Source organism: Pteropus alecto, unplaced genomic scaffold (genome assembly GCF_000325575.1).
Source record: "Pteropus alecto unplaced genomic scaffold, ASM32557v1 scaffold270, whole genome shotgun sequence".
NCBI lineage: Eukaryota > Metazoa > Chordata > Mammalia > Chiroptera > Pteropodidae > Pteropus > Pteropus alecto.
In genome coordinates this window covers 533,030-544,188 of record NW_006430735.1, presented here as the reverse complement: position 1 = coordinate 544,188, position 11,159 = coordinate 533,030, and the positions used below count along the sequence as shown (strand labels likewise).

Genomic DNA, 11,159 nt, shown 5'->3' with positions numbered 1-11,159 from the left:
ACACCCAACATGAGCACCAGAGAAATGAGCTATCTCTTTCTTCCTTCTGTGGTTCATTTGTCTTTCACTTGCTCTGCTCCAAAAGGGCAGGGTTGAAATAGGACAAAGGTATTAATAAGAAAAATTTCCAGAGCCGCAAGGAGGAAGTAATTGTCAGGGAACAGATAGTGTGATGGGAAACTGTTACGCTTCCTCGGGAAATATGACAAATGTGTTCAGTTTATTTGAGTTTCTGGAAACTACTCATGGGGAATACAGCATTAATTTCCTTTAGCATGCTCATATTATATTTTGCCATTCACAAAGAAAAAAAAGATAGGAAAAGAAAGATCTCAGAACTCACAGGACGAAGATTTTTTTCTAATTTAGAGTCAACTTTGGCTTTTTAATTCTCTATTCAGACTAGTTTTGTTAAAATCCTTTATCATCAAGGTTGAGAAAGTTAATGCCTTACCGTGTATGTAGTTTCTGTGAGCTGTTTTTTATATACTGTGCCTATATGTTTGTTAGCAGTAATTTGGAATTAAGAAATCCTTTATAGTTCTTTAAATATTTCCATGGTCCTTGAATTTAACATTTGTTGGATAGCTATTATGTGTAAGAAGCTATTATAGGTAAAATAAGACTTGTTCTTCTCTAACAAAGGCTTATGCTTTAATAGAAGTGAAATGCGATATGTTTATAAAATAAAACCATGATGCTCTTCAAAGAAACCTTTGTGCCGTGGCAGGTAACGTGAAATGGCAGAAGTAGTGAGGCATTTAAGAGCTTTAGAGAGCACCTCTGGGAAGAAGTATGGAAAAGGTACCATGGGAGTACTTTGACATAAAACGAGTGCAGGTTAAAATTAAACAGACTGAGGCATAGAACTTTGGATCAGAGAGGAGGGAAGATATGGATTGCCTCAGGGTGTGGATCAAGAAAAGCAGATCACTTAGATAGCTCGAGGGAAGCACAGAAGTGGTATGAAAATTGGTGAAAGATAGCTTGGTTCCCTGGAAGGTAGAAATCCTTGAAAATATTATTTTAGAAGAATTTTCAACTGTACTCTATTGAGTATAAACCTAAGAGAAACCATTCTTGAAGTATAAAATATGATAAAAGAAATAAATGGAGTGGGACTTGTAACAACATTAAGAATTTCCCATTAGGAGTAAATACTAACTGACTAATTCAGATTCCTATCACTATATATATATATAAAAATATATATAATTTCCAGTGGCCTACTGGAAATTGCAAAGAAAAAAAGTTAATCCAGATTTTAAAATAATGTTTCAAAGTCAAGTTCGTTTTGTTTGTTGATGAGACCTTTTTTTTTTTTTTTAAATAAAATTACCCCAGGTCATAAGAATATAGTTTGAACTTCTGTTTCTTTTCTTTTTAAAAAGAGCCTAACAATGAAAATAAAACAAAGAAAACAAAGTTCTATCTTCTGGTTGCTTCTATATGAATCTCATACTAGTGATGACTTTCTGCTTAGTTCACAGAACTTTCATTATATTTTTATCTTAAATATAAAAAGGAATGTAGAAGTAGGTTTTTTCTTTTCTCTTTTAACTAATAGACTGGTCTACATTTTTAAGATTTATTTTACAAAAGGATACTTGTTACAGATTAGGCTTAATCAGAGAACCTCTAATATTAAAGACAAAAGAGTTTTCTTTATTGAAGTCGATATTGTTAAGCTTTTAAACCAGATGAAAGTATGAGTGATCCATATTATATTTTAGTAGGTTCTCATGGTAAATTTTCCATGTAAAACTGTTTGTTGAAATCATCAAAGGGTTGTCATTAATCCTACTTTGGCATTGCCACAAAGTTAAAATAATTGATATTTAAAAAAGTTATTTGGGAAGCTCTATTGAATATATTGAGAGAAAATTTATTATAGTCCTTTTCTTCATGCAAACTGCTGCTGTAATCATAGATTTTAAAATCCACATGAATGGCCCCATCCAATCTTGCAGTCATGTAATTCCTAGCCTAATTCACCTTCACTCTACCTACTCATTGCAGGCCAGAACTGTATCACCCCGGAATCATAAACTCCTCTGTCTCTCCCTGATCCCCACCCTTTCCTGGTTCTACCTCAGCTTTATGCTTACTACATTTTTCTGTACCTTTCTTTGAAGATCTGTAAGCCCTTTAAATTAATTAAGAGTAAGACTGTGTCATCTCCGTCTTATATCATCAGTACCTAGACCAACCCTAGCATGTAATAGACAATCAAGATTTGTGGAATAAACGACTGAATGGATGAATCAAATACTCATCCATTGTTTGTTATGGAATTATGAAAGGCCACCATAGCTATTGATGATCTTAATAAGGTGATGATGATTTTATCTTATTAAGATGACTATCAGTTTAATGGACAGTAGTATTATATGGATAAAAGAAACAGCTATGATAAATATTTATACTTTTAAACAGAAGTGGTAGGTATAATTAATAGTAATAACTTAAGGAGTGTTTTTAAAATTAGATATATTAGGCTCTTACCTACAGGTCTTATTTAATTCTCACAACAACTCAGTGAGACAGGCATTTTTGTTTACAATTTTTAGAGATGAGGAAACTGATTCAGAGAGAGGCGAAGTAACTTGTTCAAGACTACTAGCAGAGTAAGGATATAAACCCAGTACTATCAAACTTCAGGGCCATACTCTTTAATATAGTTGAAAAATTAAGCAGAATATCTTTTGAATATCTCCTGGGAACTTGTTAAAGATACTACATTTGAACATAATAGGCATATTAATGTTTGAGTTATGATTAAGGCATTCGTAAATTTGCAAATTGTTCATTTAGAACTATTTTTGCAAGCAATTATATTTACTCTGAGGGTAGCGTCCTTATTTTGCTCTTAATAGACCTCTGTAGGCTGCCTGTTCAAGAGTGTACAGTGGAGAGATCAAAAGATGCCCAAGGCTCATCTTCTGCAGCCACAATCTGGGGCTTCACATCCCTAGCCATGTTAGTGGCGGATTATGTATTCTGCAACAAAGGAAAAAAGCCTTCCTTGGTTATCTTTTTTAGTATAGTTTTTGGACTGATATTGTCCGCTAAATTCCTTTTTAAGTGATCAGTTCGATTTTTACAAGATAACATGGAGCAGCTTGAAAAATTGTCCTCCTGCCTGTCTCAGGTTAGATCATTTCTGTGCAGACTCCTGATTCTCTTCTGACTTGAGGTAGACTCTGAACCTTTGTTGATATTTGGACTTTTAAGACGTGCTTTCTACTCCCCTTGGAGGTATTGAAAACTTTAAAGCATTTGGACAGGGGAAATGGGTTAGATCTCGTTTTATTTAAGACTCTCAGGATCTGTCTTAATAATAATCTAGTCCCAAGACAAGGCTTACACCAGCCTAGTCTCCTTAAATTCTTAGAAACTAAAGTGTTGCCAAGGTCAAAAGTAGTGTGAAGTAACTTCATAAACCTATCTTGGAGGGCACCACATCAGAAATACAGTGAAAGAAAATTACTTTTTAACTGGATGGGGGTCTCATTTTAAGTGCCACTGTTTATATTCTTTATGTCCTGCTTTTCTTTTTATGTTGAATTTGTTTCACCTTGTAAAGATTAAGAACATGTTCTAGCTTTTAAATGTGAGTATTGAATTATTAATAGTTTTTGAATAAAAAAGTAAAGATCTCCCCTACTCCCCAAAGCAGTACATTCTCACAAACATTGGACCTCGCAGATACAAAGTGTCATTTAAAGGTTTTCACTAATTCAGCATTTAAAGCTTTTTATCCTTCCTTGATTTATGACAGCTGTTTTTTGAGTGGAGAAAATGCAAACACTACAGGCAATCAATTAGATCACATTCTTTGTGTGTGCCCCACGATTAGCGGAGGCTACTAATCAAGTCGACTTATTTTTTTATTTTTGAAATTCAATTCATCATGTCAGGTTGTTGCATTTCTCCCACCATATTATATCAAAATAACTTATTCATGTTTTTTTGTCCCATACTATGTGATAAATTTATTAAGGCTAGAATTATGTCATCTTACATGAAACCTTGTGTCCCTCTAGTCCACTTATATTGTCTGTAGCCACCTTAAGCTACAAAGACCTATTCATGAACAGTGAATCTTCATCTTTTGAATAGTCATGCTAATTCAGTCTAGTTCAATCTCACATTCTGTGCAGTAATGTAACTCGACTTTTAGAGAAATTGATTTGTACCATTTTAAAGAAATACAGTGTTAGGTGATTGAATCAAGGATAAAAGAGTACTTTGCTTCTTAGGTGATATTCTTGGAATTGCTCATATTTTTATTATTTTTTAATGTAGCTAGCTTTCTCTTTTTCCTTATGTTTTTACTCCTCCCTCCCTCCTTCCCTCATCTTCAAGGCTCCCCCAATATTAACATCTTTATTTCTTTACCCAGTGTTGAAATCTAGAAGCTACTTTTTGATTACTTGGCATATCAAAATACTTTTATTTCATAATTAGTTCTTACAAACTCTCACACAAAACATTTTTTAAAAGGGCTTCGTTTTTGATGGTTAATAGGAAATATATTAGTAGTCAAAATCAAGCATCTCATACTAAAAGCGAAAGAGAACTGCAAAAATCCCTTGTAAAATTAATTAAATTTATATTTTAAGATTATTGAGTCTTTCTAGACAATTTTTTTTCATTATTTTGGGGTAGGAGAGTTTTAGTGATGGGAACATATTCTTAATTAGTAAACATCGAATCTTTATTAAGCAATTATTATTGGTCTTATAATGAGAGGCAATCAAGTGTGCTTAGGGAAAATTAGTCAAGTATGGAAAAATTTCATAAAAGGAAAAAACATTCCAGCTGTTACCTTTCTTCCCACTATGTCAAAATGTTTAGAAATGACTGTGTTCTTGGAATTTACTTTCAAAATTGGAGGGTTTTTTTTTTTTTTTAGTATCTAAGAGTGCAGAGTAGGGTTGGGAGTTAAAGAAAGCACATAATGTATAGCAAAATGTAGTAAACAAACAAGAAACCCACAAGTCATATAAAAGAGAAAACCTATTTGCTGTGATAATTTAAATGACATCGGATAGTAGAATTAGCTTTCACTTCTTTTAGTTTCATATCATAGATTGCAAGTGTAAATCACTCTTTTAAATAATGGGTTTCCAAAATCATCACTTACGTATGCATGGTATAAGTATGAATTTAAAAACTAGGTATAAAATAAATATAAGTATATATAGTCTACTATATGTGAAAAATAAGGTAACATAAAACTCTTGCATTGATATATTTTTAACAACTTGAATTTAAGTTTTTTTTAAAGGCTAAAGGCAAAATTTATCTTCATGGCCTTAGTATGCAAAAATGTGACTCACTTGCAGAAACAAGAAAATTGAACTATATTTAGCATTTTATAACTAAACAGTGACTAGTTATAGATCCTAGTGATTACTAGAGCTTCTGGACTGTAAATTAGAAAGAGAAAATGTTGCTATTTCTCTTTTAAAGTTTAGTGTCTACATAGCCAGCCAGTGGGTCAAATATCCCAAATGGGTAATCATTGGCATTGTGCTTCAGACTTTAGATCTAACAAATAAAAATGAACAACATTTGGATATGATTAAAGAACAAAGAAATGAGGGGATGGAGAGCAACCAATTCAGAAAATATGGAACAGTTGGTTCACCCTAATTATAGCCATCTTGATTTTTCTTTTTTCTTCTGTATATATCAGTTGGACGTTTGGTAGAAAATTAACCCTTTTGTCTAATTATAGAAATAAATTTGTTGCAGATTTTCTAAAGTGACTTTATACTTTTCCATAAACTCAAATTTCAAAAGTCAGTTATGGTCTGTGTTGGTCACAATCCTTTCCTTTGATATAGTTCAGCAGTTTACTTTTCATTTTCTAAGACTGAATTCCTTATATCTACCATCATTTAAATGATATGTTGAGATAAATGAGAAGATCAAAGATTCAACTAATTAAAGAAGTTTTACATTTTAAGTAGTCTGAGTTGTGTGGAAGTGTGGCCGAATCTAAACAAATGGTGGACCGTTATGCATAATGATAGTGATTTTGCAGATTGTTTAGTGTTGCCATTCAGGCACTAAAATAAGGCCTAAATTCTGACCTCTGTTTTTCATAAATATTTTCATAGATACTTAAGGTCGTAGAGATTGGGGAGCATTTGGTTTTCCAATAGAGTTGAATTTATTGATATCTAGATTACCTTATACTTTATTGCTTTCTCCTCATTTCTACTTTTTTCACTTTTTATCACATTTATTTTGTATTCATCTTATATAGGAAGTTATGTATTTTTTGTAAATATTTTAGGAAGAGTGACTTTATTGACAGGTGTATATTATATAGTCTCTTTGGTACCTAACACTTTTTTGCCTGTTAACTTGAGAGTCATGAAACACAGGTACATGAGTAAAAATGAGGCACTTTTAATGTCAAAGTCCTATAGAAATATTGTAGGGTGTTATATACATTGTAGATTTGATAGCTTTCTCTTTTAATTTTCCTCTATATTTACTTTTAGTATTAAAAGAATGGAACCCCTACCCTACCCCTCAGACCCCTCAACACATACACAAAAGCGGCTGACGGCTCAAAATGGAAAGATTATATATGGGCATGTTGAGTTCTGATGCTTCTGAATAAACAGGAATATAAAGAAGCAAGATCAGTCTAAAACTGTAAAGTTCTTAAGTATTTTGTGTTTCAGTTGCTTCTTACTAGCTAACACTGCCAGTTTTGGACTGATTAACGTAATTAACGTTGTAAACTTATGAAATAGTGGGAAGGAGTGCAGATAGTAGTGTTATTTTGAAGTATGAATTAAGTCTTAAATTATGTCAGAATCCCCAGAATTTAACATTGAAATTAGAATAGAGGCAATACCTAAATTTTCCTCCATTCCAAACCATTTTTTTTTTTAATACTGTCATAAGTTTTTATTTCTAAAACAGAGATACGATCATGGCCTTGGTCTGTTTAATCCATTTTGGTGCCCCATTCCTTATAGCAGGAGCTCTTAACAAGGGAAGTACATTAGAATTGCTCAAGGAACTTCTAAAATTTGTACATATCTGGAACCCATCATCAAAAAGTGATTTTTTGGTAGTAGTGGAAAGTGTATTTGACAAAAACTTTGTACATTGTTTCAGATTCCTGTAATGTCATGTTCCAGCCAGACTTTCTCATCCTGTCTTATGCCGCTTCCTCTAGTCACCTTCTCTTCTCTAGCCATGATAAAGCTAGATATTATACAAATAGTTTTATTCTATACTTCTATACTTTTGTACATGCTGTTCCTACACTCCATAATACCTTCTCCTTCTCTTTTCCTCTCTCCCCTTCTCTCCATTTTGTCTTTCATCTGTCAACTATTTACTTTCCTAGTTTCTCCTCTGACCAATCTTTCCTTATTCCCCCATGTTAAAATGATCACTCTATCTTTTGTGCTAAGCATTTATATTTTAAAGTTTTAGGTGTCTATCTCTCTCATTAAACTCATGTAATATATCTTGTTCATGTTTCTATTAAATGACTATATGGATTAATAAGTGAAAACTCTGTTAGGAATTTAAATGTACAACTTTTTATGAACATTGTTTTTTAGGAGCATTATTATATTGAGGTTCATGGTCAACAACCAAGACCTAGGTTGACACTGTACATAATTTCATTTTTCATAATATATGGTTCCATTAAAACACATGCATTATATATATTTAGTTTTTTTCCTTCATTTTTTCTCCATGTCTGTAGGCGAAATCTCACAAAACTGTCCCTTATCTTCAGTCACATGCTGGCAGAAATCAAAGCAATCTTTCCCAATGGGCAGTTCCAGGGAGATAACTTTCGTATCACGAAAGCAGATGCTGCTGAATTCTGGAGAAAGTTTTTTGGAGACAAGTAAGTAAAAATCATTTTATAGTTCGGATTCATCTTTGAAGACTGACCTAGTTCTGCCTCTTGTTTTATATGGTATAGATTTTACTTAGTATTTTGAGAATGTACTTGACTGTTTTTGAAAAGTGTTTTGATGCTAATTTTTCAGTTTAGTCACCAAAAGTATACCTCAGTAACTGAATAGTTTTATGTTATTACAAAGTAAATATCAGTTATATGGCATTTATTTATTTCATGAGAATTCACTGAGTTAAATAGTTTGCTCTAAGAAACAGATGAATGTAAGATAGTGTTGCTATACATGAGAAGCTTATAACTTTTATAATTTAGTAAATACACAAGACACATCTTAAGGGGCAGAGAGAGATAAATACTTTAAAGATGGCATAAATTAGTTGCTCCGACAATTTGGAGAGGGGAACAGTGGCTTCAGAATTTCAGGAATCAGGTATTGCTTCGTAATGAGATAGTGTGTGAGCTTGGTTAAGATCTGAAATTAAGGTAAGAGGAGGCCTTTACACCCTGATTCAGGCTTTCTTTGTATCATTGCACAGAAAGTATACATGTTTAAACAAGATATAGAAATGAAAGATAATGTTATCACAAAGTTGCATTATATCACAAAGTAGCTAAAATATTTTCCTTTAGGTATGTCCTACTCAGGGACAAACTCAGGTGTGTTTGGTAAATAATAGGAATTGAATGTCTGAAGCTAGCATAACTTAAAGAAAACTGGCCAGACTTTAAAAAATTTGGATGGGAATCTCTCAAGAAGATGATCAAGGACTGGGCATCAGGAGGCAAATGGTGTCGTCTTTAGTAACCTTTTAAGGATCCCCTTTAATGAGAGAACCTCAGAAAGTCTTTGAATGTGGGCAGAACCCCCACTGAATATTAAGAAGGAAGAGTGATTATTTGCACATAGTTTTCATCCTGTAGTTAAAAGTCTGTATTTATACATTAGCTAGTGAAATGAAGCATGTAAAATATTGATGTATACTTCTGGGGGTCTTAGTTCTCTGATGGTGGTGAATTAACTGTAACATTGGGTTCCCTTTTCTTTAGGAATTGCTATGTTTATCTATGATCATATACTTATATAGAACAATGCACTTTTTATTACATGCATAATTTTTTGGCTTTGGAAATGTTATTTTTTTCCCCACTCATTAAATAAAATATATTCTGAATTATTTTTAGACACTAAAGAAGGAAATGCCACTATTACCATTAATAGGGACATTCTGTGTTCTCGAAATCTAGCTACTTGTAATGCTCCAATACCTAATCACAAATGAGGAATTAAAAAAAAAAAAAAAGAAGGGTTCATCCTCTTCTGAATTAGAATAATAGCCAAAAGTATACTCATTAAATATTTGTGAATGGTAGAAAGGAGAAAGGCATTGCTGAGTTCTGCTGGAAGGATCTGAGAAAATTTCTTGAAGTTACAACTCATACATTAACTTTGTGAGCCTAAGGCAAACAGTTGGTAACCTTCAAAATAAACTTTATCTTAAAATTTTAAGAAAATCTATAGGACAAATTGTTGGTGGTATTTCTGTTTGAAAACTGAAAATTCTAGTGAGTTATGAAATTGTTTGCTTTTCAGAAGGTCGGTAAAAAATGGAAAAATTGTTCACAGATTTTTTCAAGAGAGGAGTTTGTTTTACTGGCACCTCAAGCCACAAAGAATTATGCATTTCAGACATCTTTATTTCCCTTTATTTATGGCTATAGACATCAAGGGGCTGAGATTTCCGTTCAATTGCTACGTGAGTGAAATCACTGTTAAATCAAATGGGGGATTCTTGAAACACTGATTAAATACTCTCCCTACTTCCCATATTCTTGTACTTATGTCTCCTGTCTTCACTTACTTGAGAAAGCTGCTTAATTTTTCTTTAACATTTTTACTTTGAGGATGAGAGCCAAATTTAAAGCTCCTAGAAATCAGATATATTTCTGTAGCCATCAAAATTAATGATTCTTTTAATAGATCATTGGAGAAACCATTTTTATATTCTCCTTGGGTTTTTACCTTATAGTTCTGCAATATTTTATTGAGCAAGTGAGAAGATGAATGAATGATGTAGCCTTTGAAAAGGTTGATTTATTTTATCTTCCTTGTGCTCTAATACTAATTTATATTTTCACATAACTTAGTTCTTATATGAAAGCAAACCTGTCATTTATCTTGCTACACATTGAGGTCATGTGAGAATGTTTTTACATGACCTAACCAGTGCTTTTGAACTTAAAGCAGTATTTTTTCCCCCCCAAAAACAGAACTATTGAGAGGTTAGTTCTAAAAACAGCCAAACAGATTATGATTTTTATAAAGCAGCTTTTAGCTTAAGGAATATTACTGTGATTTTTTTTCTGCCCCAAAAGGAACTGTCAGCAAGAAAAAAATATTAAGATTGAATTAAAATTGGGAAAAAGCTGTTTTTCAAAGGACTTTGTAAAACTCCTAAAGACAATTTTAGGATTTAGACCTTATGAAAACAGGCAGTGGACAAAAATCTTTTAGTGTCATATGCCTAATATTTAATTTCTGTGTTTCTCAACCTTTTTGAAGTCATGGCAGGGCCTATCTCTCTGCTCAGTACCCAAGTTCAGCTGTCAAGAGGCTCCGCCTGCTTGAAGTCCTGAGCAGTAACACATCATGTGTCATAGTAAACTGGTTGGGAAGTTCTGTAGTAAAGATTTTTGTGCAAATTATTAAATGTTTTAATGGTCGAGTTTTGCTTTTGCTTTTAATATGTTGACCTGGAGATTGTAGAAATATGTAGGAAAAAGGAAATGACATTATTGAATAAATGTGTCTAAATTCTGCAAAATGAGACCAATACCAAACTGAATTTTCAAATTAGTAGTTTGCAATCTAGAAATTTTAAAGTATGAGGCCCCCAAAATGTACTTACAAAAATGTAAACCCCATTAATATATTAGACTCTGGGTGACAGTCATTTTTCTAAGGAGGTCAGGTAACACTTACTGGGGTACTCATGCTAAATACTTTTTGACTTTGAGGAGATTTAGACATGCATTCCCAGCCAAATTGTAATTCAGCAAGAACCTTGGATTCTAACTCCTGAATCATCTTATGTGTCTTCTCTTCCCCATTTTTTAAGTTCTATTCTACAATTTCAAGTTCAAGTTCAAATTCTTCCCTAGCTTTCTGATTGGTCTCCCTATTTTCAGTAACAACCTAGCCAGTTGTTTTCCTTAGTGAGACCAGTGAGCTTTCTAAAAAGTAGAA

General features: G+C 32.8%; 1 protein-coding gene across 6 annotated transcripts in view; it reads left to right on the top strand.

Moving 5' to 3' along the window:
• Positions 1-11,159, top strand: part of CBLB (Cbl proto-oncogene B) — a 204,105-nt gene that overhangs the window by 76,739 nt on the left and 116,207 nt on the right. For all 6 annotated transcript variants that reach the window (XM_025050952.1, XM_006905441.3, XM_006905443.3 and 3 more), the window contains exon 4: positions 7,754-7,900. In XM_025050952.1, the coding sequence (XP_024906720.1) occupies positions 7,754-7,900 (147 nt within the window). The remainder of the gene's footprint in view (positions 1-7,753; positions 7,901-11,159) is intronic.